This window comes from Nomascus leucogenys, chromosome 18 (assembly GCF_006542625.1).
Source record: "Nomascus leucogenys isolate Asia chromosome 18, Asia_NLE_v1, whole genome shotgun sequence".
NCBI classification, from domain to species: Eukaryota; Metazoa; Chordata; class Mammalia; order Primates; family Hylobatidae; genus Nomascus; species Nomascus leucogenys.
Genome location: NC_044398.1, coordinates 29,434,551 through 29,461,476, shown reverse-complemented (window position 1 = coordinate 29,461,476; position 26,926 = coordinate 29,434,551). Strand labels below are relative to the sequence as shown.

The window sequence follows — 26,926 nt, the reverse complement described above, 5'->3', positions numbered from 1 at the left end:
TTCCAGCACTGGGCAGGAGTGTGATGCACGGTCCCCCAGATGCGGTGTGAGGGTCACATGCTTCCTGCTAGTTGCTGGGGTCACTGACCTAGGGAGGAAAGAGAGGTGGCCTCTTCCCTAAGCCTGGCGATTTGGGCCTAGATGGCCCAGGGGCTTCCACTTATCGCATAAGTGGCTTTGCCCTGCACCAGTGCCCAGAACAGCCTAATCTAAGGTGGGAGTGCCCCTCCACTCGGCCCATGGAAAGGAGGAGACCGCTAGGGCATCCGTTACCCTATCTGTCACGTGGGCAGCCCCTTCCCTGCCGGTGACCATCTGCACCCAGGGCAGGCTGTAGGGCAATGGAGGGTTGCAGAATCTTTGTCTTCAGGGACGTCCAGCCTTGTGGGAGAGGTGAGGAGGCCTCACACACAGGGAGAGATTAGAGAGCGACTTCAGAGCTCCATTGGTCACTCAGGCAGGTCTGTGCCATGATCCCTGCCCCCCTCCTGCCAACTGCAGTGCTGGACTGGGCTACGGTGGGATGGGAGGGGTCAGCAAGGCCTCTGGTGGGAGTCCGGGCCTCTATGGCCTGGGGTGCTTCAGGAGCACCTGGATCTGTGCTTTTCATGCTTTTCCTTGGAGCCTGAGGCCTGAGTAAGGGGAAGGGATGGGGTCAAGGCCACAACACTGGAGTTAGAGCCCGATCTGGAGCCAGGCCCCAGAGGGGTTCTGGATGGACATAGAGAAGGGCATTCCCAGGCTGAGGCAGCGAGTGCGGGCTGCAGGGAGAAAGGCAGAGCTGCGCGGTGGGCATGGTGAGAGGAGCAGGGTTAGGGCTGACAGATGAAGGCTTCTAGGGCCGCCTTGCGCTCCAGCCACAGAAGGAATGCCGCAGAACAGATGGTGCCTGTGTCGGCCTCTGCATGCCAGGCTCCAGGGGCGTCTCTCAGGACCTGGGTGTCTGGACCCTAGGAAAGCAGGACCACAGGGATCGGCAAGGTTGCCCTTCTTCCCTGCTCCATTTTACGCTGTACACTATGGGAAACCCAAGAGGCCAAGCCCCAGCTGCAAGCAGGAGGAGATAGAGCTCTGTGTCCTGGCCTCTGTTCCATCCAGTCCCCACAGGCTGTGGAAACAGCCAGGAGGCTGATTTGCCTTTCACCTCCCTGGCCCGAGCTCAAACGGGGCTTCGGAGAGGAAGCAGCTCACTGCCTCACCCACCCTTCACACTGGCCAGCCAAGCAGGACTTCTGGTCCTGGGGCCTGGCTGGGTGCCCTGGTCTGCGTCCCTGTGCCCCTGTGGGCCTCAGTTTCCCTATCTGTCATGTGGGAATGAGGTGGGGTCAGCTGACGGTCTCTGCCCTTTCGGCTCTAAGGTAGCATTCGTCTGGAATTAGGGCTGGGGGAAGGGCCCTAATTCCCTGGAGACAGGCTGGAGGGCACTAGAGGTGGGAAGGTCATGAGAGGGGGAAGCTCTGGCCTCGCTTCTCTCACTGTGGAGCTGCCTGGGGCAGGGGCAAGGCTGTGGCCCTCCAGAGGGTGGGGTGTCAAGCTGCCAAGGAGAGGGCACCCGCTCAGAGACCTCTGGCTGCCCAGGGATGCCTGTGGGGCCGTCCGTGGGCGGGGGACCGTGGCCGCAAGATGGGGGAGAGGTTTTTCAGGGTGTAATTAGTGCACTTTCTGGCACCCACCGAACTTCCCCTTCCTCTTGACAATTTGCCGCCAAACAGCCTGATTCCTGTGGACTTGCTTAAATCTTATCGGGGGCGGGGGGGGAATGAAAGAAAGAAAGGAAGAAAAAGAAAAAAATATTAAGAGGGTTGTTATTTGTGAAATTGTGTTTCCCAGCCATGAGGGTGAGTCACACCATTTGGAGCTTCAAGTTTCTTGTTTGGATGAACTTTTCTCTGGGAGGCTGGGGCGGATTTGGAGGGGGAGGGGCCTTCTGGTGTGGGGAAAGTCTTAGAGTCAAGATAAGGGGAGACCCTGATGGTTGGGAAGTCCAAGTGCTCCAAGGCTGGGTGGGGCTGGGGTGGTTGTATCTAAATTGCCTGGAGGAGCTTGAAAAATACAGATTGGGCTGCAGTAGGCGGGGGTGTTGTTGTTTCATGGGGATGGAGTTTCAGTTTGGGAAGATGAAAAAGTTCTGGAGCTGGACGGTGGCGATGGCTGCACAACAGCATGAATGCTCTTAATGCCACTCAACTGTACACTTAAAAATCATTAAAATGGTCAATTTTGTTGTGTATATTTTGCCGCACACCTAAAAATACAGATTTCGGGCCCGCGATTCTAGGTGGCTGCTTTGGTAGGTCTGAGGTGGGGCCCAGAAAACTATTTGTTATAAGCTCCCCAGGTCATTCAATACAGGTTCGGGCACACTCATGTAATCTGTAAAATGGGATAGTGACTCACAGAGTTGTGGGGAGAATCAGCTATCTGAATACGTGTAAAATTTCCAGTGCTGGGGTCACAGCAAGAGCTTGGTCTGTGTCACTGTTATCCTCTGATCTGGTTTTTATCGGAACTCTCCCCCATGCCCTGGAAGGTCGACCCCCATTGGCTCCCACAGCTCCAGGGACGGGGGACCCTCTGCTTCTCAAGGTGGACTGCTCCATCTTAGACTCATCTGAGAGCTGGAGTCCCCATCAGGCTGAATGCAGGTCGATGTGGAATCTTCCACTGGTCCTGGATTTGGTGGTCGGGCTGGGCAGTGATAGAGAAGATATAGTCAGTAGGACCCATTGAGATCCTTCCCAGTCACTATCGATGACTGCGTGCTGGGCTGGCCTGCCCCGGATGTGGTGTCTGTGTCTTTCCTTCCACATCCCAGGCTCTGATCCAGATGCACACGAGAGGGAACAGAGGCCCAGAAGGAAAGGGCTGTGGTCACACAGCCATGTGTCCTGAGGCACCAAGAACATCAGTGGCACCCAGATGATGAGGACCATGTCGCTAGGAGGGGAGTGGCAGATGCCTGCAGATGGAAACAGTGGAGTGGCTGGGACACATATTTGTGCGAAGTAGGATCGGCTTCACTTGGGGGAGGCAAGGCTATGCCCTGTGCCCTGGGGCCAGCTCGCAGCTCGCCTCCCTCCCCTTCCTATGCTAAGGGAACACAGAAAGGACTGTTCCCAGCCTGGGCTTCTGTCTGCCCCATCTTTGTAAGGGAGCCTGAGGCCCTTCCTTTCAAGGGCCTTGCTTCCCCTTCAGCCTGGAACTCCCCAAAACAAATCCTTGTCTCCCCATCAGACACAAGGCCCCCCAAGGTCCGTAGCTTATTCCTACAGTTCTTGGGCACCTGTGCTGGGGCCAGGAGATACTCAAGCCCCAAGCCCAGATTTGTTGTTGACCCTCCTGGGGAGGCCGCCTCTTTCAGCCTTGGCCTTGCTCCAGGAGAGGGGGACCCCTGGCTGCTCCCTGCCAGCCCCACCTTTGCTAAATTCCAGTACACAAGGCAGCCTGGAGCCCGTGACTCCTATAAATAGAGGCTGTATATACCAGGAGGGGGCCTGGGCCACGTCTGCTTTGAAGCTAAGCAAGATGTCTGGTTCCTGTCATCTGGAGGTGAGAGAGATGGACCACTTCCCTCCAGAGAGGTGGCCTGGGGCTGGGCTGAGGGCTCCCCACACACAGACTACACAAGCCTCGGACTGCAGGAAACCTGGCAAAGGGCTGGGCTTCAGTCTTGTCTAGTGTGAAGCGGGAGCAATGCCGCAAGCTGACATTCCCCTTCCTTACAAGGTGGGGAAACTGAGTCAGCAGTGACTTTCCTAAAGGCACCCCACCAGTTAGTGGCAGAGCCCCAAATCTGACAGGTTGCTTTCTACTATATGTTCTTACCTCATGGCAGTATATTAAGAACTAATGGTAATAATAATAATAGCCATCATCATCATCATCATTGCCATTTACTGAGTGGTTCCGAAGTGCCAGGCATGGGATAAACTACTTTCCATTCCTGACCTCATTTTAGCCTCATAGAAACCCTAGGAGGAGCTGTTACTAGGCCCATTTTACAGATAGGGCCACCGAGGCCCAGAGTAGTTAACTGGCTTGTCCATGGAGACACACCAGTTAGGATTTGAACTCAGGCTTCTGGAGCCCAGAGCCCTCGGGCAGCTGAAGACTCAACGTGAATCCATGTGTGTGTTTGGGCGTGGGGTTACGGAACTTCTCCCAGGGCCGCGGCTGCAGCGTGTGTGCCTCTGTCTCCCGCAGGCGCTGAGCAACAGTGTGTACAAGGGCGCCTCGCCCTATGGCTCCCTCAACAACATCGCTGATGGCCTCAGCTCCCTCACTGAGCACTTCTCAGACCTGACCCTCACCTCTGAGGCCCGCAAGCCCAGCAAGCGGCCCCCACCCAACTACCTGTGCCACCTGTGCTTCAACAAAGGACACTACATCAAGGACTGCCCCCAGGTAAGGCAGCCCTGGCCCAGGGGGTGCTCTTGGGCTCCCCTACTGACCTGCGGACAGGCTCCTGTGGGTAGGGCAGGTGAAGCGGTGTCCCCAGGGCCCCTTCCACCAATGAGTGGCCCCGTGGTCCTCTGGCCTCTACCTTTTTGTCCCCTCTGGGATTTCTGAGGCAAGGCTGGCTGGTGTGGTCGGGACAGAGGCCCATCTTGGGCCCACGCTTGTTTGTCAGCAATCTGGGTGGGGGATTTTTGGACCCAAACTGGGCCCCCAAAGGAGGTTCTGTGCCTTTGGGTCTCCACCAGTCTTTTTTGCTAGGTGGGGCCTGTTCTGAGGGGGCAGTCTCCTCACAGCTCCCTGGAGGCCCCATCTCATCACATTCACAGGGAAGGAATGCAGGCTCTGGGCCAGGAATCCAGATGTGCACCCCCTCCCCCGGACCCCACCTCTGCCTCCTCAGCCTGTGAGGGAAGAAGGGAGGGGCCCTGCCCCACACTCTGTGCTCCCAGGATAGGGCTGGGCGAAGGCTTCAGGCACTGCAGGGCGGAGCATCTCTTTCTTTGGAGTGAGAAGGGAGGGGCGGGCAGATCCAGGCCCCCACCTGACCCAATGCTTCAGTATGACAGAGTGGGCCTACCGCGCCAGCCCACCGACAGGGTGGTCCCTGACCCACTGATAGACATGGTTTTGGGATCCTGGGAAAAGAGGGTAGTAGTCATTTTAAATACAGCATGAGATTATCAGTGATTTTTTTTCCTATTAGTTTTTCCTATTTTCCAACTTTTTTATAATGTGGCATTACTTTTATTTTACGTTTGTAATGGAAATGGAATCCTGGAAACTCTGGAAATGCATGTAGTGTTCCCCTCCAGATGCTGGAAACCGATGTGTGGTTGGGTGGGCCTGGGTCCCTGCAGGACCAATGGGAGGCCAAAATGTGCTTGTCATTCATTACATTCCCAAACTCTGCTCAGAAACGGCCACACCACGCTTCAGGTTTCTTGCCGCTTAGAGTACGGCCCTGGCAGAGATGCGTCAGTGCCTCCAGGGAGCTATTACAAATGCAGGCTCTCAGAGCAGCATCTTAGCAAGGTCCCCAGGTGATCTGTGTGCCCCCATCCCAGACTCCGCATACATAGTGGGAGCTGACCCACTGATGACTTTCCTGCAGACCCCACATCTCCAGTGGGTCCTGTCCTCCCCCTCAATATACACAGTAAGCAGGAGGCCACTGGCTCCCAGCAGAGAGTGAGTACCCTCAGCCCCCCTGGGGTTCTCTGGATAGATAGAATGAGGGGCAAACAGGCAACTGAGGATCTAGTTGGTCCTTAAGGGCATGCTCATGGCCTGTGCAGTCCATAGCCTGTTGCACTTTGTCCAATTGAGCCCCAGCACAGGGGCCCCCAGCTCATGTGCACACAGCCATCCACAGCAGCCCTCCCTCATCCCCTGCCTACAGCCTGGGAAGTGGGCAGAGCCAGACTGAGCTCTGTTAAGGAGACAGGCACTGTGCTGAGTGCTCTCCAAGCAGTATTTCATTTCATGAAACTACTCTATGTGTTAAGTGCTCTATTTGCCTCGTTTTCCATGGTGAAACAGATGCTTCGAGGGAGGAAGGGACTCACACAGGATTATTGAGCTACCAGTGGAAGAGCTGGGATTTTAATCCAGGCAGGCAGGTGACACTCAGACATCAACAGGGGCTCTGGGGCCCCGAAGAGGTACGCTCACTCTGGGCTGGCAGCCTGGGAATGCCTCCAGGAGAAGGGCTTTGGAGAAGGGTGGCAGGGCCTCCCCCAGGGTGACCAATATCCAAAGGCAATGGATGTGAGCCAGAGGCCCGGGAAAAGCAGAGGGTTTTGTGTGTGTGTGTGTGTGTGTGTGTGTGTGTGTGTGTGTGTGTGTGGTGTGTGTGTTTGTGTGTATGAGTGTATGTGCATATGCATGCACCATCCTCTCTCCTGACAGGACCAGAGCTCTTCTAAATGCTGGGGGAGAGAGTCCCTGGCACCTTCCAGCACAGTGCTAACGTGAGATCTTCCTTCATAGAGATCATCGTCTCATTTTGGACTCTTAACTCTATGGCAGAAGGAGGAGCAGAGGCCTAATTTTACAGTCTTGTGGAGGTGGAGAGGGCAGAACGTATACGAGATTCCCAGTCTCGGGATCTCCGTGTTCTTTGCCTCCTTGAGCTCCATGTCACTCCAAGCTAAGACCCGCATGGTCTGTGGGGCCTCAGTTTCTCACTCGAGCTGATTGAGGCCTTCTCCTGGCTCCATCTCAAACTTGATTCTGTCCTGGACTCCTGAAGTCCCAAGCACCTTCCTCCTCCCTTCATGAGTGGTGGGAGGACAGACAGAGGCTCGCAGCATCAGTTTCGTCGCCTGTCTCATGAGGCTAAGGAGAGCACCGACACCCAGGGTATTGTGAGGACATAGTGAAACTATGCATGGAAGGTGCTTAGCACAGTGCCTGGCACACAGGAAGTGCTTAGTAAATGTTGGCTAGCATTTTTTTCTCCTTTGGGTCACTATGAAGAGTGCACCCATCTGGCAAGGCACTAGGTATTTGGGCAGGCTAGAACCTGATTGGATGCTGTCTACCCCTCACCTGGCCATAGCTCCAGGGGCAGATCCTGGGCTAGATTCATCTCTGTGATCCTCACCATCTGACCGCGCCAGCTCAAGGGACCTCACACACAGCGGTGCTCAGTGCAAGGCTCCCTGAAGGGAGGAACGGGTTGACAGGGCTTTTGTAAACCACAGAAGGAAACCTGTGTCGCAAATGAAATAGTGTGTTAGAACCTAACTTCTATAATATTTAAAAGTAGAATGATTTTCTTGGGAACAGCTTTATGAGATATAATTCACTTCCCATATAATTCCCGTTTGAAGTGTACAGTTCAGTGATTTTCATATATGCCTGGAGTTGCGCAGCTGTCACCTCAATCAGAGAATGTCGTCATCATCTTGGAAAGGAATTTCATACTCCTTAGGTATCACCTCTTTTTTTTTTATTTTTTGAGACAGAGTCTAGCTCCGTTGCCCAGGCTGGAGTGCAATGGCATCATCTTGGCTCACTGCAACCTCTACCTCCTGTGCTCAAGTGATTCTCATGCCTCAGCCTCCCGAGTAGCTGGGAATCCAAGTGCTGCCACCATGCCTGGCTAATTTTTCTGTTTTTAATACAGACGGGGTTTCACCGTGTTGGCCAGGCTGGTCTCAAACTCCTGGTCTCAAGTGATCCACCCGCCTCAGCCTCCCAAAGGGCTGGGATTACAGGCGTGAGCCACCTCGCCTGGCCCAGGTATCACCTCTTGATCATCCATCCCCTCGCATCCATAACTACTCATCTATTTCTCTCTCTGTAGATCTGTCTATTCTGGACATTTCATATAACCAGAATCATGTAGTATGTGGTCTTTTATGACTGGCTTCTTTCACTTAGCATAATATTTTCATGGTTCATCCATGTTACAGTGTGTTAGGAAGTGTTCCTTCCTGTTGTATTTTCTGGAAGATTTTGTAAAGAATCAGCACTAATTATTTTCCAGATGTTTGATAGAATTCGCCTGTGATGCTGTCTGCACCCGGGCTTTCTTTGGTGGGTAGATTTTTGATGACTGCTCTGAGCTCTTTACTCATTATAGACCTTTTCTGATTTTTTTTTTATTTCTTTTTGACTCAGTTGCTATAGTTTGCATCTTCCTAGGCATTTGTCCATTTTATCTAATCCGTCTAATTTGTTGGCATACAGTTGTCCATAGTATTCTCTTATAATCCTTTTAATTTCTGTAAGGTCGTTAATAATGTTCCTTCTTTCATTTCCAATTCTTGCAGTTTGAGTCCTTTCTTTTTTCTTGTTCAGTCTAGCTAAAGTTTTGTCAATTAGTTTGGACTTTTCAAAGAACAAACTTTTCATTTAGCTGATTTTCTCTATTTTTTTTTCTATTATTTGTCTCATTAATTTCCACTTTAATCTTTATTTTTAAATTATATTTAAAATACATATGACATAAAATTTACCATCTTAACCATTTTTAGCTTATGGTTCAGTGGCATTAAATACATTCACATTGTTGTATGACCATCACCACCTTCCAGCCACAGAACTCTTTTTATCTTGCAAAACTGAAATTTATCTTGCAAAACTAAAATACTGTACCCATTACATAATAATTCTCCCTCCCTGCCCCCAGCAGGGAGAACCACCATTCTACTTTCCGTCTCTATGAATTTGACTACTCTAAGTACCTCATATAAGTGGAATCACATGGCGTTTGTCCTTTTGTTACTGGCTTAGTTCACTTAGCATAATTTCCTCAAGTTTCATCCACATTGTAGCATGTATCCATTTCTTTCCTTTTTAAGGCTGAATAGTATTCCATTGTATGTATATACCACATTTTTTTAATCAGTTCACCCATCAATGGACAACTGGATTGCTTCCACCTTTTGGTTATTGTGAATTTTGCTGCTGTGATGGAGGGTTTATGAGTATCTTTGCTGGCTTTCACTTCTCCACTCCAATATTTATTATTTCCTTCCATCAGCTTGCTTTAGATTTAAGGTGGAAGGTTAAGTTATGATTTTATATCTTTCTTTTCTTTTCCTTCCTTCCTTCCATCCTTTCATCCTTCCTTTTTTTATGGAGACAGGATCCCACTCTGTCACCGAGGCTGGAGTACAGTGGTGTGATCATAACTCATTGCAGACTCAAACTCCTGGGCTCAAGCAATCCTCCCATCTCAGCCTCCAAAAGTGTTGGGATTACAGGCATGATCCATTGTGTCTGGCCCCTTCTTTTCTTAATGTAGATGATTACAGATATGAATTTTCCTCTGAGCCCCATCCCATAAGTTTTGGTATATTGTGTCTTATTTTCATTTATCACAGGGCATTTTTTTATTTCCCTTGTGATTGATTTCCTCTTTGACTCACTGGTTATTTAGGAGTGTGTTGTTTAATATTCACATATTTGCGTGTTTCCCAAACATCTTTTAATGATTTCTAACCTTATTCCATTGTGGTCATAGAAGATATTTTATATTATATTAGCCCTTCTAAATTTACTGTGGTTTGTTTCAGAACCTAGCATTATGAGTTATTCTGGAGAATGTTTTGTGTGCACTTGAGAGAAATGTATTCTGCTGTTGTTTGGTGGAGTGTTTGATAGATGTCTGCTAGGTCTAATTGGTTCATAGTGATGTCTATGTCTTCTCCTGCTTTGTTGATATTCTGCCTAGTTCTTTTATTATTATTTTAAGTGGGGATATTTAAGTCTCCAGAAATTATTGTTTGTCTATTTCTTTTTTCAATTCTGTCAGTTTTTGCTTCGTGCATCTGAGTGTTCTATTATTAGGTGCACCTATGTTTATAGTTGTTGTATCTTCTTGATGGATTAATCATTTTATCCTTATAAAATGTCCTTCTTTATCTCTAGTAACTGTTTTTTTAAAGTATATTTTGTCTGATATTAGTATACCTAGCTTTCTAATAGTTGCAGATTACATGACAGATATTTTCCCATCCTTTTATTTTCAATCTATTCATATATTTGAATTTAAAGTGCATCTCCTGTAGATAGCATATAGTTGATCTTGTTTTTTGTTGTCTAATCTGAAAATCCTTGCCTTTTGATTGGATTGTTTAATCCACTCACATTTAATGCTCTTTTTGACATAGATTTAGGTCTGCCATTTTACTGCCATTTGCTTTCTAAATTACTCATCTTTTTTATTTACCTATTCCTTCTAAAGAATAACACAATAAATTGCTTTCTTTTGCATTAATTTTCTAACTAACATTTTAACTTCTTTAATGATGTTTTTTTCACTATGTTTTGTGAGTTATTTTCTTACGGTTGCTCTAGGGCTTATCTTATACATTGTGTCTTACCAGAATGCCTCAGATTTATAACCTGATTCCAGTGAGATAGAGAAATGTTACTCCTATATAGCTCTATTCGCTCCTTGTTTTGGCTTTCAGCAGTTTTACTATACTGTGTCTGTTTGTGGATCTCTTTATGTTTATCCTGCTTAAAGTCTGTTGAAGTGCTTGGACGTATTGTTTAAATTTTTTCATCAGATTTGGGAAGTTTTCAGCCATGATTTCTTCAAATATTCTTTCTGCTCCTTTATCTCCTCTCCTTCTGTGAGATGATTTTTAAATGATCTAAATGCTTTAAAAACCTTTAATGGTCTAACTGGGAGTAAAATGTGCAGAACACTAGGCCCACCCTGCCTAGGTCCTGAAGCTGCCCATGGAGCCCCCGGGGTCTGAGGAGGGCAACAGTGAAAGCGAGCTTAAAGCATTCACTGCCACGGGAGCCAGGGGTTGGTCACTTATTACTTGGTCCTTTCTCACCTTAAAAGTAGGATAGAGGTGTCCAGAGCTCAGCTCATCAGACTGATGGGGCCTCTCACATATCCCCAGGGCAGTGGGAGGGGGATTGGACACTGGCAGGAAGACTGGGAACCCCCAAAACAGAGGGAGAAGGTGCTAGAAGCCAATTCTGAATGTCGCCAAAGGGCAGTCCTTCCTTGTGGGGTGAGGCTGTGCCTAGGCCATGGTCTAGCCATGGTCCAGCCAATGTCAGCACTGAACCAAGAAGGATTGGGACTCAAGATTTACTTCTTCTATCATTTGCTTCTTGAAAAAACAGCTGCTGTTGTCCTCATGCAGTGTACCAGCCATCCGGCCCAAAGGTAATAATAATATCATACACTATACAATAGTAATAGCCTCTAAGCACTGAGTTTACCACTGGGTTTAGCATGTTCTATGTATTAGCTCATTTAATGCTGTCAAAAATTCTCTCGGTAGGTACTATAGTGATCTTCAATTGCCAGATGATAAAACTGAGACCCAGAGAAGCTGAGTGACTTGCCCAAGGCCACACAGCTAGTGAATATCAAAGCTGGAATTGGAACTCAGGTGCTCCTGATTCCAGAGCCCATGCTTTTTCAATATCATCCTGTATCACCCTTGGCATCCAGACTTTGATCTCCACTATCATTCCCAGAAAGTCAGGGTTCTTTAAAAAGATAGATGACTGGAAGTAGAGAGGGACAAGGACAATGTGGGCAGAGGCCATCCCAGGCCTGGTCTGGCCAAGTTGGTGTGCCTGGTAGTTTCACCACCCAGCCTCAGGGTGTCTGCTGCCCCAGTTTAGTCAGGCAGGTCAGGAGTGGGTTGGGTTGCCAGCTCTGGTGGCAACAGAAAACCCACTGACTGCAGGGCGGCATAGTTGGTATCTGCTGGGCTTGCCTGCAGGGTCGCCTGGTATCTCGTTTTGGCCTCTGCACACTGATGGGTCAGGACTCTGAGGGCCTGAGCAGCAATGTGTTGCTCTGAGCCAGCTGCACTTGCCTGTAGGGGTCTGTGGTGGGGGCCTGGCGCAGTGCCACATCTGTGCCCAGGACACACAGTCAGTCCAGGACAGAGCAGGACTCCGGACATGTTCCCATCACCCAACCATTCCTGAGAGTTTCTTGTGCACCAGGCCTGTGCTAGATAAGGCCCTTCCCCTGTCCTCGGTGGGACAGATAGAAAGAGTGTTGGCCACTCTGGGGGACCAGGGCTGTGGTGAGGTTTGCTGTGCAGGCCCAGCTCAGCCTGGAGCTTCGTGGGAGGCCTCAGAGAGGAGGAGCTTGGATTTGGAGTGGGGAAGGCTTCCAAGCGAACGTGTAAATAACAGGAATATGCTTTCCGGGCACTGTGAGCCCTGGGCCACAGTAGGCGCTCCTGGGGGAGGAGTGGGGGTGTGGCTGGAACAGGTGATGAAGGGCTTGTGTGACAGGCTATGCAAACTTGGACTTTATCTGGAGGCCAGGGAGAATGGTTTTAGGTGACATGCTCAGATTGGCATTTTGAAAGATCCTGCTAGTGGCAGGTTGGAGGCTGGGCTGAAGGAGGCAAGAATGCTAAGGAAGCCAGCCCCTGAGCATGGATAGGGGCTGATAAGACTGGACACAAGACAGCAGTGAGCAGAGGCTGAAGGTGAGGGAATGGATTCTGGAATGGAAAAGTACCATCTATGGGCCGTGGTGCCCAGTGAGAGGGAAGAGGGAGCAGGCAGCAAGGAGGGCTACCAGATCTTTAGGGTGGCTGCCTGGGCAAATCAGCTGCCAACTGGGATACAAATACACGTGCATGAACAGGTAGGCTCGCCCTCCATTCTGCGGTTATTTATTGAACGTCTACTGTGTGTCAGACACATAGCAAGCATTAGAGGACACCACAATGAGCAAAACAGGAAAGGCTCCTTCTGTCTAGGAGCTTATGTTTCGGTTGGTGAAGTCAGGCAGTAAGTACAAATCAGTGGGAACATAGGGACCTATCAGATCAGATGAAGAACACAGAAGAGTGCTTTCATAGCGTGCACCAGGCTGCCTTCTCCTGGAGTAGCAGGAGTTAGTAGTTAGTAGCATGCATGCTTAGGCCCATGATACTTTTAGGGTCCACAGATATGTTTCTTTTTTTTTTCTTTTCTTTTTTTTTTTTTTAGACAGAGCCTCACTCTGTTGCCCAGGCTGGAGTGCAGTGGCACGATCTCGGCTCACTGTAACCTCCACCTTTCGGGTTCAAGCGATTCTCCTCCCTCAGCCTCCCGAGTAGCTGGGATTACAGGTGCCCGCCACCACACCCGACTGATTTTTGTATTTTTAGTAGAGACGGAGTTTCACCATGTTGGCCAGGCTGGTTTCAAACTCTTGACCTCAAGTGATCCGCCTGCCTTGGCCTCCCAAAATGCTGGAATTACAGGCGGGAGCAACTGCACCCAGCCACAGATACGTTTCTATTTGTCTATTTGTATTTATTTTATAACCAGAAGAGAAAATGAGTATAATAATGAATATATAATTATGAACTCAGCCTGGAGATTTGTGTTTACACCAATGCAGTCAGAATATATATATATTTATATTTTTGAATTTTTAGTAGAGACAGGGTTTCGCCATGTTGGCCAGGCTGGTCTCAAACTCCTGACCTCAAGTGTTCCACCTGCCTCGGCCTCTCACCATGAGCCTCCGTGCCCGGCCAGAAAATAAAATTTTTAATAAGGTTTTATGCAAAAAGGGCCCAAAAAGGCCAAAGTGCCTCGGGTCCACAGAAGTCATAATGAAGCCCTGAAGGATGTCTGGGGCAGCTTTCGATTGGGTGGCCACTGTGGGTCTCTCCTATGATAGGACATGAAAACTCCACCTACTACCACTCCACTAAAGCTCAGGCAGGGGGAGGGTCCACATGCCCACAGTAAGGATCCTGATGTTGACGTGGGTGATATCTTGTTGAGGTCAAAAGATATAGCCTTGAATTTTTAACCCAAAGACAACTTTTCCTAAGCTCTCTCTTTGCCCTTCACGGCTGTCAGGCCCAGCCACACCCAGCCTGGCAGCCACCCTTCAGGCGCTGATCTGGGAGCAGAAGCTCTCTAGAACCTGTTTCCATCACTTCTGAGACATTGTTAGCGGTACTTGTTACTCCTTTAAGGGAGGTCTGAGGGGTGTTGTCACCTGTGCCTCTTGTGTCCAGCTAAGAACCGGGCGCTGTGAGAGGTCTGGGAGGGCCTGAGCCCAGGGGAACTGCCATTCCTGAGTCAGCATGCCCAGGGCTGCTAATGAAATCCAGATGTTAGACAGAAAACAATCATCGCCCCCACCCATCTGGCAGCTCAGGTTTCTTGGAGATTGCAAAAGAAGAAGAAAAATACAGCCGAGAGAGAATGGAATCCTAGAACAGCTGAGATCTTAGAGGCGGGATGTAAATAGTTTCAGGGTCTTGCTGGGGGAAAGGGCAGGAGACAAGGGAAAGAGGGGGCTGGCCCAGTCCCCCTTCTTCCTCACCCAGGTCTCTGCAGCCCTCGGACCCCAGCCCCTGCACCCCTCCCCAGGCCAGAGCAGGCTGGTCCTTGAAGGGAGTAGGCTGCTGTAGGCGGCAGGCAGGGCCGAGGCCCCCAGCCCATGTCTGACCCTTGCCTACAGTTTCCAACCCCTCATTCCAGCCCTGACCTCACTGCAGGTCTGGGTGTCTTCTGGGACCAGAGTGGCTACAGCCCAGGGAGGGGACAGGCCAAAAAGGACTGAGGCTAGGCAGAATTGTGGGCTGACTAGAAGCTTCTCCTCAGAACCCCAGAGCTGAGTGGCATAGGGATAGAGGATGAGGGGTATGGTGGGCCAGCTGGGGGACCTAGCCTCTTCTTCCCACCAGGGTAGCCTCACAACATATCCACCTCACATGTTAGGGAGCATGCAAAGGAAAGGCTCTCAGGCTTATAAAGTTTAACACCAATGATTAGTTCAGACCTATCAACATACTGGTGGGGAAACTGAGGTTTTCTCACAACACTGGGGCAAAGGACTGCCTGTCATTAAAAAATGTATAGAAGGCCGGATGCGGTGGCTCATGCCTGTAATCCCAGCACTTTGGGAGGCCGAGGTGGGCAGATCGCCTGAGGTCAGGGGTTTGAGACCAGCCCGGCCAACATAATGAAACCTCATCTCTGCTAAAAATACAAAAAAATTAGCCAGGTGTGGTGGTGCACACCTGTAATCTCAGTTACTTGGGAGGCTGAGGCAGAAGAATTGCTTGAACTCAGGATGTGGAGGTTGCAGTGCAAGATCGCACCACTGCACTCCAGCCCGGGCAATAAGAGCGAAACTCCATCTCTAAAATAAATGAATAAATAAATGTAAAAAATGCATAGAGGGAGGGGCAGAAAGATAACACCACAGACAAAAAGCCCTTTGAATGTTAGACAGTGGAATTAGCAAAGAAAGTGTTATACTGCCATCCACTACTCATGAGCAAACATCCAGAAGGAAGGGAGGAAGGAAGGAAGGAAGGAAGGAAGGGAGGGAGGGAGGGAGGGAGGGAGGGGGAGAAGAGGGAGGACAGACAGCATCATTCTGTGTTCCCACTGAGGAAGGGCTGGGCCCAGGGCAGATGGCATAGCAGGGGATGGGTGCTGCAGGTAGCATCGCAGGGGATTCTTCTGGAGCCTGGGCTGGCTGGCCGAGGGGCCTCGGCTGAGGTTCTTCCAGCATTTGACACGGAACCTGGAATGTCGTGAGCACTCAGAGTATGTCAGCTGGGATGGGTGTTGCTGGGGGTGTCGTGCCTGCCGTTTGGCAGGTGGTGGCTTTGGCATAGATGCCGACGTTAGGGTAGTGCCCCAAACCCAGCGTCTGGGCCTCGAGGCTCTCCTCCCCGCCCTGCGGAAGCCCTCTCCTTTCAGTGAGGTGCCTTCGAGCACAGCCCTGAAGCCAGCCTGCCTGCGTTCCACCCCTGGTGCCGCGTTGTAGCAGCAGTGCTATGTGCCTTTGGGAAAAACTCATTCAGTCTTTCTAGGCCTCAGTTTCCTTCTCTGTAAAATGAAGATATTAAAACATCCCACTTCATGGGATGTTGTGGGCTTAACTGAGTTATTTTATCTGAAGTGTTTATAAGAGTGCTTGGCACCTTGCTTGCACTGCAAGTAGTAACTCTTAGGACTCTGTTAATTACTGTCACTATTATTATTATTATTATTTTGAGATAGAGTCTCGCTCTGTTGCCCAGGCTGCAGTGCAGTGGCATGATCTCAGCTCACTGCAGCCTCCGCCTCCCAAGTTCAAGGAATTCTCCTGCCTCCTGAGTAGCTGGGAACTATAGACATGAGCCACCACACTAGGCTAATTTTTGTATTTTTAGTAGAGACAGGGTTTCTCCATGTTGGCCAGGCTGATCTCAAACTCCTGGCCTCATGTGATCTGCCCGCCTCGGCCTCCCAAACTGCTGGAATTACAGGCGTGAGCCACCATGCCCAGCCTACTGTCTTATTATTATGCCTCAACTCCGCTGTTTCAAACTGGCTTGAGAAGTCCCAGGGTTCTAAGAGACTGCTTCAGCACTGTGGGGATCCACAGAAGTGGCTGGAGCCCTCCCTTCTCACCCTCATTCCCTAAGGGAGGGGCTGCCTCTGGGAGGGGCTGCAGAGAGGCCAGGTGACAAGGCTGTGCTTTCTCAGGGGTCTTGGGGAGGGGAGAGGGGAAGGCCCAGATGACTTTGAGTCCCCCAGGTTGTGCTGGGGGGACTCTGCTGTGCCCAGGATGGGTGCTGTGGGAGGAGGGGTGATGCACAGCTGGAAGGTGCCCAGTGCCGCCTGTGGGCTGTCAGTTCCCTTATGGCCCAGGAAAGAGGAATCTGTCTCCAAGTGCTCATCTAGGAGCAGCTGCTGGGGGTGGGGCAGGGGTGGGGGATTGGAGGGGTGGGGCATGGAGTGTGAGGGCTCACGGGAAGCCACTTTTACATCCTTCCTGCTGCCTCTTGCCTGGCAGGGAAGAGCCTAGGAGGGCCAGTTTCACATCCTCAGCTGCCAGTTCTGCTTTTAGAAGAATTACAGATGATAATTAGGAGTCCCCAGGAATCTCGATGTGTCAATGGCCTCACCTTCCCGGCCCTCTGCTTCTGAGCCTTAGGGACAGGGATGTTGGCAGAGCCTGGGAGCCAGGACCAGTCCTGGTCTTGAACTACCTGCAAGGCCTAGTGAATGGAACGCTGGAGCACAGTGCATCCTTAAGCTGAATAGCTCCAAGTGTCACCTCCTTTCGGAAGCCCTCTCTGATTTCTCCTTTCCTCCAAGCTCAGAGGGACTGGCCTCCTCTGAATGTCGGAAAGACTCACTCACTCACTCATTTATTCCTCACCTGCCAAGGGCCTCCAGTGTGCCAGGCCCTTGGCCTGCCCCTCTCACATGGCTTACTTTTTTCTTGGAGTAACTCAAGTGCCCTTTGCTGTGAAGACTCCGGGAAAGGTTCTGGCTGGGACATCCCTTGGTCCCTCAACCTCAGTAAGAATAGGAGAGCCCCAGGCAGCGGAGTCTCACTGAGCTGGACTCAGAGTTCACTTTTGCTCTTTCCCAGCTGTGTGTCCTTTGCCGTGTTGCCCAACTTCTCCCAGGCATCTGTAAAATGGGTTCGCCATCCTTGCAGAGCATGTGTGGGGAAAGTGTCTAACGCAGGGCTTGGCATCCCACAAGCGCTCAGTAAGTAAGTGGCAGCCCTCACTGTTGGTATCACTTGTTAGGCCATGGGGCTTCCTGAGCCAGATCTGCCCTCGTTTGTAAAGTGAGGCTCATGTACCTGATGGGAGGGTTGGTGTGAGGGAGATGAGAAGCAGCCCAGATGCCTGGGAAGCAACACGCACCGGAGCCCCTCTCCTTCTCCCTGACCCACCCCTGCAACTGCTTAATTACATGCACGCACGCACAGGCACATATGTGCACACATGCAAACGTGCATGCATGCACACACCCCTTGGGCTCTCCAGCCTCAAGGCCTTGCTCACACTGTCCCCAAGCCTGCAATGCCTTTCCCGAATCTCTTCTCTCCTATCCTCCTTTCAGAGTCCAGCTTGAGCCCACCTCTCTCGGAGTCTTCCCCAACCATCCAGGGCCTCGGAGCTCTCCTCTCTGAACCCTAACCTGTCAGGACAGCACCCCTACCCCAGAACCTGGTTTTAAGGCCCTCAAGAGGTAGGAAATCTCAACCAGGTTTCTCACCTTTCCCCCATCCCCATCTGGCCCCTAGGGGACAGAGAATGCCCCTCTTTGGGTGGGCTTCACTCTGCCCTGCCCTAGTCCTGGAAGGTAGCCCAGCCTGGGCCTTTTGACCTCTGCTTAGCCTTCTCATCCCCACTCCACCTGTGCTATGGCCTCAGCCAGTGACTCTCTCATCTCCCCCAGGTTCAGCCCAAACACGTCCTCTTCCGTGCCCCATGTGCTCCTACCCTGCCTTGCTGAGCCATGCCTAGCCCAGGGCCAGTCCCAGCACAAGCCTGTCTCCTACTTCCTGAGGTCACTTCCCAGGTGAGGTCTGTGTCTGCCTGGCTGGCAGAGGGAGCACCTTGGGGTCAGAAGGCCCGAGCTCTCATCCCAGGGCTGTCTCTCAGTAGCTGTTCAACATTGGCCAAGTCGACCTTACCCTTGGGCCCCCACACCCCCATGCATGAAATGGCATCAGCACTGAAGCCTGTCTCTCAGGGCTTCTGTGAGATCTAGAGGCAATCAGACAAGTGAACACGTTTTGAGAACTGTGAAGTTAATACCATTTGCTCCACTGCCCAGTGAGCAGCCACATTTGCTGAGATGATCAGTGGTGTGCGAGTGAGGGTGTTTAGGCCGTGGCGGCTGCTGTGAGCCGACCCCTGCCTCAACTGCCATGGGGCCTTGGAGGCATATTTGTGAGGGCAGCATTTTCCCTTTCCACCATGTCTGGGGTGGCTGCCCAGGGTGGAGCCTGTGTTGGGTGCCTCCTGCACCCAGTGGCTTTGTGTGGAGTGGGAGGTGGCTCAGCTGGGGCAAGGTGGCCAGGTCCCAGCCTGTGGGTTAGAGGACTTGGCACCACTGACCTGGCCTGACTTGGAGACATGGCTCCTCAACACACTGCCCCCACTCCCTCCCATTCCAAGGCTCAGGGCTCAGAGAAATGGGGCAGCAGGTGCAGGGAAGAAATGTGCATGGAATGGGGGTGAGGAGCCCGAGGACATCAGGCCTCCCTCGTGCCTGGCTCATGGAGCACCTTTGTCTCATTTGCTGGCTGGGTTCTCACACTCACCTGGATATCATCTGTGGCCCATGTGCTCACTCTTCTCTTTCTTCATCTCTGTCTCTCATTCTTTCTTCTTGTTTTCTTTTGTAACAGAGTAGATAACTTGTCCCTGGTCCCACAGCTGGTTAGGATCAGGCCAAGTCAGTCTGACCTTAGGCCCTGCCTTTCGCACTGCTCCCTCTGCCCACAAGAACGGATGGAGGACCGTCCTCTAGGACATGCTGTAGACCTCCTGAGCTCCAGCCCTGGCAGAAATCAGGCTGCGGGAGGCGCTGTGAACCCAGGCCTTCCTCCCTGCCCGGCTTTCTCCAAGTTTCCTGGCTGTGTGGGAGCCACGGGTCTCTCCCTGACAGGTTGGGTTGATGGTGAGATGGAGGGGTGTCCCCAAGGCAGTAGACATGATGACAAGGGGTAAAACCCAACAGAGGCCCATGCTCCTCCGCTCCTTCCTGGGGACTGTGAAGCTCAAACAGAGCTTTGTGTCCCTCCCCCCTGCAGGCCCTCTGAGCCCTCCCCATGCATCAGTCCTGCCTCTGTGTTCCCAAAACACCCTGCACAATCGGCTTAGTATTGTGTATTCTCTTTTGACTGTGATCCTGGGGAGGGGGAAGGCTGGCAGAAAATCACTTAGCGCAGCACCTGGCACATAGTGAGTGCTCAGTGAGTGTGAGCCATTGCATTGCTGTGGCTTCAGTGCACCATCCACAGTGTCTGCCATGGTGCCCATTCTGAGCAGGGCCCTGGTCATAAGGGAAACATATTGACAGCACAGCAGCTACACGCACAGGGAGTGCTCGCTGTGTTCCGGGCACTGCTCTGAGCACTTTTCACCCATTGACTCCTCTAATCTTCTCATGGCCCTTGTGCTGGACACTCTTCTTATCCCCGTTGCACAGAGGAGGAAACTGAGGCACAGAGAGGGTAAGTGACTTGCCCAGGGTCACACAGCTTGGACGTGTTCCCCAGCAGTCTTGCTTCAGAGGCTGTGCTGTCATAAATATGTGCAGAAGAAAGGAAGAAATAAACAAGACTCGGGATGTGGAGGAGGAAAGAAAGGCAGGGAGCTAATGTTGACTAAGCATCCTCCACGTACCAGCGATGGTGCACTTCACCGATGTCTCCAGAGATGTGAAGGGATTCGCCCAGGGTCACACAGGAGCCAAGGGCATGGCTGGGATTTGAGCCCTGGGTGATTTCTAATCCCCTCCTCCCCACCTTATCCCACCAGCTCAGGCCTCAGAGAGCCAGCACTGTTCATCAAGGGCCCCCTGGACACCCCCAGCAGCCTCGGACCACACAGTTGAGTTGGAGGCAAGACAAGGAGTCACTCAGTGAGGCCACCCATTACCAAGGCGTTTGGTTCTAACCAGCCATAGGTGAGGAGTTTAGAGGAAGGAGCAGAGCCAAGTGGGTGACCTTGAATAAGCCCATTGCCCTTGCCACACCTCAGTTTCCCCTTCTGTGCAGTGGACCCAGCAATATGCATCCTGTGCCTCTAGGCTGCCGTGTAGTTCTCATGAGCTAACAAAGCTGGAAATGACGAAAGCCAAGCTGAACAAAAGTTAAGAGCTTTGTAGGAATAAAAATACTTTCATTTATGAACATCTAAAGGCTTTGCCTAAAAGTGTGGTCAGTGGACCAGCAGCAGTGGCAGTACCTGGAGCTTATCAAAAATGCACAGCCCGGGGCCTCAGGCCCCACCCTAGTCCTGCTGGGTCAGAGTCTGCATTTTCACAAGCTTCCCCCATCACCCATGGGAAACACTGGTCTAGGAATTTCTTGCTTCTCAGTTCCCCATTCCCGGAGGCTGCCTCTTGGGCCTTCTTTCCGTAGCCTATGAGGGGTTCTTGGCAGGAAATTCCCATCTCGTTGGAGAAAATGCTGTGGCCCAGCCAGACCCCTGCCCTGCTCAACTGCCTAGGAGATATGAGTGCATCAGAATTAAGCTGAAGTTGGGCAGAGGCTCTAACAGCCTCTGTCACTCCAACAACCTCTGATGAGACCAACCTCATTTGTTGGGAGTGCAGCTGCCACCAGAATCAGCAAGGCCTTGGGACAGGGTGCGGGGAGGGGTGAGGGGGTACCCTCAGCCTGGGCTCAGGAGGGCTAGGGGTTTCTCCTGAACAAAGGGCATTTGTACCAGGTACTCTCCATCTTCACCTACGAAGGCAAAAGGTTGAAACCTCAGTTGGAACGTTCTAGGTTAGAAATAAGAAGCAACGTCCCAACTGATCAGGAGCAAGCCAGCCAAGGACACTGAAGGCTCCATCCCCTTAAATGTGTGACCAGTGTGTGTGAGGTCAACGGGCAGAGCTGGAACGGATTCCCAGAGGTCCTCTGCCCACCATCCTGCCCCGAGACCATTTCGACTTCAAGAGGCCAAGGGACTCACCTAAGGTCACACAGCAAGGAGCCCTGGCTTCTGATTCCTTGTGCCTGGGGCCCCTCTTCATTACAGGCCTTCCTGGAGGCTAGGGAGTGACCTTGATGACCTTAGCAACCTCCCTTGAAGCAGCCTGGAGGTTTTGAGCATGTCACTGGGAGGACGGGAGGGGCTGGCTCTGTGAGCCTAGCAATTCTGTGTGTCTCACTCTGTCTTAGCCTTCATGGTACCTAAGATCATTAGGAATACCTCAGGGGCAGAAGTCTTCTGAGAGAGATGCGGTGAGTCGGGGACAGGACCCCTGGAACCCAAGGGGTCCAGGTAGAGGAAGCAAGTAGAGGCTTGGGAGGCCTGACATTGATGAAGAGCCTGGGGACCAGTGCTGTGTATCCTCAGGCCAGTTACTTGCAGTCTCTGTTTCCCTATGTGTAATATGGAGGAGAGGTTAGACAAGATCAGTGATTTCCACCTTGGGCTTCACATTAGAACCACCTGGGTTTTTTTGTTTTGGTTTGGTTTTTGGTGCTAGAAATTTGGATTCAGTAGATCCAGAGTGGGCCTGGCCAAGGGCATATTCCTAGCTCCCCAGGTGATTCTGACGTGCAGCTGGGCAAAAGCACCATTGCCAGGTCTGAGATGGCGGGGTGCTCTGGCAGCTGTGGTGGCTGCAGGTGATCATAACCACAATTATCCTCCTGAGGTCCTGGAAATGCAAGATTACAAGGTTCCGGGAGACTCCCAAGTGAACATTCCAGAGGTTCTAGATATCCAGAGGTTCCAGGTGTTCAATCTCAGATTCCCTAGGTCATGTGACTGCAGCTTTATTTTTCTGGGAAGTGAAGCTTCCCACAATGGAGGATTCTGACACTTGAGTGTTCTGGTTTTGTGACTTTAAGAGTGTGAGATTCTATAATCTTTCTATATACCTCAAATACGTGCTTCTGAAACCTTCCATGTGTTTTTGTGTTCCAATTGCCGTTATTCTTCTTCTCTAAAATGAAGACTCTCCACGTCTGTAATTTCAACACATTCATTATCCCAAATTCTAGAGACTCCAAGAACTTAAGCTATTGTGGCACTAATATTTTTTAAAATTCTAAATTCAGCAACTCTGTGACCTGTCACTCCATCTGGGCAGTTGGCCACCAAGGCTTGGGCCTAGCCTTTGTCTCCTGGAGACAAGCTGGTGATTGTATAAGCTGGGGCACGTGCCCCCTCACCTCCTTGGCCTGGAGGGCCTGTCTTGGGGGAAGGGGCGAGGGTGGGGAGAACAGAGACCCCACGGAGCTCTCACTTCTTTGGCTCTTCCTCCAGCACTGGCTATAGAGGACTAGAAGGTGGAGCAAGTGTGAGGGGCACATGTGGCCATGCGGCAAGGAGGGCAGCAGGTGGACATATAGCCACATCACCGAATTGCTGCTTGTATCCACCCATCTCACAGCAAAGCTGTCAATTCTCTGTGTCAGACTGGCTTAGACATTAGAGGCTATCACATCCAAAGCACCTCCCTAAACTAACTCTCTCTCTCTCACAGACACACACACACACACACACACACACACACACACAGGCACACGCACATATACCCTTTTTCCAGATGGGAAAACTAAGGCCCAGAAGGAGGAGGTGACATGCCTGATAGAGCTGGCATCCCAACCCAGGGCCCTGAACTCCCAGCTGTCGTTGCATGGTCCTTTCCAGCTATTCGTGCCCAGGTCTGTCTTTCTGCACAGAACCATCAGCTTTCTATAGCTGACTTTCAGGTCCCTCCAAGGGGACAGGGACCAGCCCGGTGACTCAGGATTACACATTTAAAGCCTGTAGCCTGGCGGATTTCACTAGGCCCAGGAGAGGCTCCCCCTGCCCCCGCATGACCTCCTGGCCGTTTCCTGCCTGCCTGACCACGGTCTTCCGTTCCATTCCCCCAGGACGGGTGCCCGCCTTGTGCCAGTGCACATCAGGCTCAGAGGCCAGGAGGCAGAGGCTGGGCTGGAGTCAGGTGTGGGGAGGGGTCCCACCACTCACTCACTGTGTGACCTTGAGAAAGTCTCTCCACCTCTCTGGGCCCCTCCATGCTGTGGGCCGGTGAATGGTAACTGACAGAGTTACTGTGAGGATTAAATGAGACCCCAGGGGAAAACCTAGCATGCTGGGAGGGGAGGGGCAGAGGCTGGTCACATCCACCACCCACTGGTCCCCTCAGCACTGAACCCATTTTGGACGAGTGGCTTGTGTTTGTTGAAGGTGTCTGGGTAGACTTCCTTATAATCCTTCAGAGGTAAAATGATGGATTGCAGACTCTCCTGGGCTTTCAGAAGGTTGGCTGGTAGAGGAGATAGAGTCCAAAGGCCTTGGGCACCTGAGATTTAGGCAGGTGTCCATAAAATGGTGATGACGATGGTGATGGTGGCTATTGTTAACTGAATTCCAGCCGTGTGCTTGGCACTCATGAGCTCCTTAAAGCCTCTCGACTGCCTGCCTGATCGATCTTACTGTCCCTACTTACATGGGGAAACTAAGGCTCAGAGCATTTCAGAGACTTGTCCAAGCTCTTACTGCCAGTAATGGCTAAGTTGGAATTCAAACCCAGGTCTCCAGGACCGCACAGCCAGAGCTCTGTTTCACTTCGTACTCAGCTAGAAGAGGGAACGCAGGGCCACATGATGGATGGCGGCCATCTCTCTATGTGGCTGCAGGCAGTCCACAGCCAGGGAAATAGAAAGACATTTTCTAGAAGAGATGCAAGTGGCTGCATGTTCTCCTCCCTCGGTGGGATTCTCCCAGTTTTCCATGTGGCTATTTTTATCACTTTTAGAAATCTGGAGCTGCCTGTGGCTGCCCAGCCCCTGGAGATGGGTAGAGCACACAGAGCTCTGCACGGCCACCCACACCATGTACATACGCGGGGCTGCCGAGGGGTGAGGGTGTACACGGGCATGTCCACCCCTCACCGATGTACCTGTGCACACTCGCACAGAGGCTCATGCCGCTGCAGGCTGCTGCCAAGTCCAGGGAACCCAGGAGCTTAGCAGGAAGCTCCTGAGCTGCCTCCCTGGGGGTTCTGGAGCAGCGAGTCTGCCTTGGCCACTCACTTAAGTCAGTTGACTTAAAACGGAGTTGGCAGGTCATGCCACGGTGTGTTCTGCTCGCTTCCTGTGTGCATGCATGTGTGTGTGCATGTGCAGCTGCAGATGCCCAGTTCAGGGCACAGGCTCAATGCCCCCTGTGGAGGCCTAGCAGGAAGTCCTTGTTCCAGGGCTTCCACAAGCCAAGACTCCCCACGTGGTTCCTCCCACTCGCGAGATTCTGGCCGTCTGGGCTTCTGGGAGCCAGGGAAGGGCAGGAGAGACAGCGAGGGCTCTGTAAGGGGCACATGTGCGGTGCTCCAGGGACTGGGGACGGCGGACTTGCTGGGGGTCCTGCCCTGGCAGAGCAGGCCTCTGGGGCTGAGAAACCTTCTCAGAGTAGGATGGCAGGGTCCTGGGGCTGAGCATGGCAGCTCCAGGAGGGGCCGAGGCCTCCTGGAGGTCTCCTGACCCTTCTTCTATCCTCACAGTTGCTTCAGACTCTCTAGCACTGGCCTGGGATCCCAGGAGACCTGAGCTTGGCCCTGCCTCTCACAGGCTGTGTGGGCTGGAGTCCCCTGGCCTTGGCCTCCTCCTCTGGAAAGTGGGGTGCCCGTGGGCAGTGGAATGAGACCTTGGCAGTCCTGCTCTGTGCACATACCGGGCACACTGAGCCCTGGGAGGCTGGAGCTGACTTTCCTTCTAGACTCTGGTTCCATCCTCTCCCTCCTAGGTTTTCTTCCGCTGTAGACTCAACACCCCTTCCATTGAGTCCTCCTTCATGGCTCTGAAGAATTGTTCTGGGGCCCAGCAGGCAACTTGGAACAGTGGGGAAAGCCCTGGCCTGCCACCGTGGCCTGTGTTCACGTGGTTCCTGCTCTGAGCCTATTTGCTCACCTGCAGGGGAGTGTGTGTAATTATAGCACCATGCCAGGATGCCTGGCCACATTAGACTGTAAATCTAAAGACAGAGGTCAAGGCCTCTTTTTACCAGCCCCGAGGTGATTTTCAAATCAGCTTTAGGGTGGATCATACCCCCAAGGGCACCTTGAGCAGGCTCACATGACAGGTTTATAGGCGATTCCTGAGGACAGGAGCCAGGGCAAACAGTTATCATGAGGCTGCCATCCATCACTGTTGCCTGCTGTCCAGTGACGGCCAGTCTTCCTTCCATCCATCACTGCCGGCACAAGACACCGTCATCACCTTCCATTGCCCCACCCCAGCCTTGTGCCCCAGTCAGAGCCAGGGCAGCCACGGGCCAAGAGGGGAGCTCCTGCCTCAGCCCCCACAGCCCCGCAGCTGGTTGAGGCCACACACCTGGGAGCTGCTTTTGAGCCCTCGCTCTCCTCCCCCAAGGCTAGCCCAAGTGCTGCTGACTCAACCTCCTGCCATCTCAGGGGTCTCTCACCCTTCTCCCCTCTGCCACCCATCCCCAGACCACACCCCCACCGCCTCTCCCCAGCAATGTGGCAGCACCCCCCTAACTGGTCCCCCCATGTCCAACCCCCCTGTCCACTCAGCAGCCAAAGAGATCTCACAATGCCAGGCAGACTTTCACATTTTCAGTGCTTCCCTGGCTTCCCATACTCCTGGGCTGACATTCAACTCTAAGATATGGTCCAGGATCTGGACTGGCCTGGCCTCCAAGCCTCAAGCCCTCCATGCTTCCCGTGGTCCAGCCCTTTGCACAGGCTGCTCCAGCCCCACGGGGCGCTTTCCACTGTGACGTCATTCCTCCCCAGCCACACTGGCCAGATGCTCCCAGAACATGGGGCTGCGCTCATCCTGAGCACATCCCAGAAGGCCAGATCAGTGTTCAAGCATGCTACTTTTGTCTGATTGGTCATCGTGTATTTATTGAGTACCTACTATGTGCCAGGTGCTGCTCCAGGCATGGGACATTCCATAGTGAACAAGAAAGACGAGGAAAGAATGCAGTTCCCAATCTTGCAGGATGACAAATAGTAAAGAAATTGACACCAATGGATATGCTATGGTGGTAGGTCATATTCAAAGACAGTTGTCAGGGACGGTGTCTCCGAGGACATGACAACTTGAGTGGAGACAAATGAAGCAGGAGCAAATGGTGTGGGCATCTGGGGGAAGGGTATGCCTGGCAGAGGGAACAGCAAGTGCAGAGGCCCTGAGTGAGGCACAGATGTGCTTGGCTTGTTTGAGGAAGAGCAAGAGGGCCAGAATGGGCCTCTTGACAGCTCCAGCTCAGAGGGAGAGTGGGCTGGGAGGGGAGGGGTGGAGGCACAGGGTTGAACACATCCCCTGCCTTGCTCTCCCTTCTCCCGCCTCCTCCCCCAGCTGGGCAGCTCTTCTCTGGGGGACACAGATGGGTGCTTGTCTTGAGAGCCCCCCTCCTCCCCCTGCTCCTCCAAACACTCGCAGTGGGGACAGGAAGTGTCGGCCCTCGCCTTCCAGCTGCCCGGGTGGGACACCACTGAGCTGGGCCGGCCTGCTCAGGGAGGGACAGAGGCC

At 52.2% G+C, this 26,926-nt stretch overlaps 1 protein-coding gene across 1 annotated transcript in view; it reads left to right on the top strand.

Moving 5' to 3' along the window:
- Nucleotides 1-26,926, top strand: part of ZCCHC24 (zinc finger CCHC-type containing 24) — a 62,791-nt gene that overhangs the window by 8,628 nt on the left and 27,237 nt on the right. Inside the window, exon 2 of the mRNA XM_030799149.1 lies at nucleotides 4,204-4,404. Coding sequence (XP_030655009.1) covers nucleotides 4,204-4,404 — 201 coding nt within the window. The remainder of the gene's footprint in view (nucleotides 1-4,203; nucleotides 4,405-26,926) is intronic.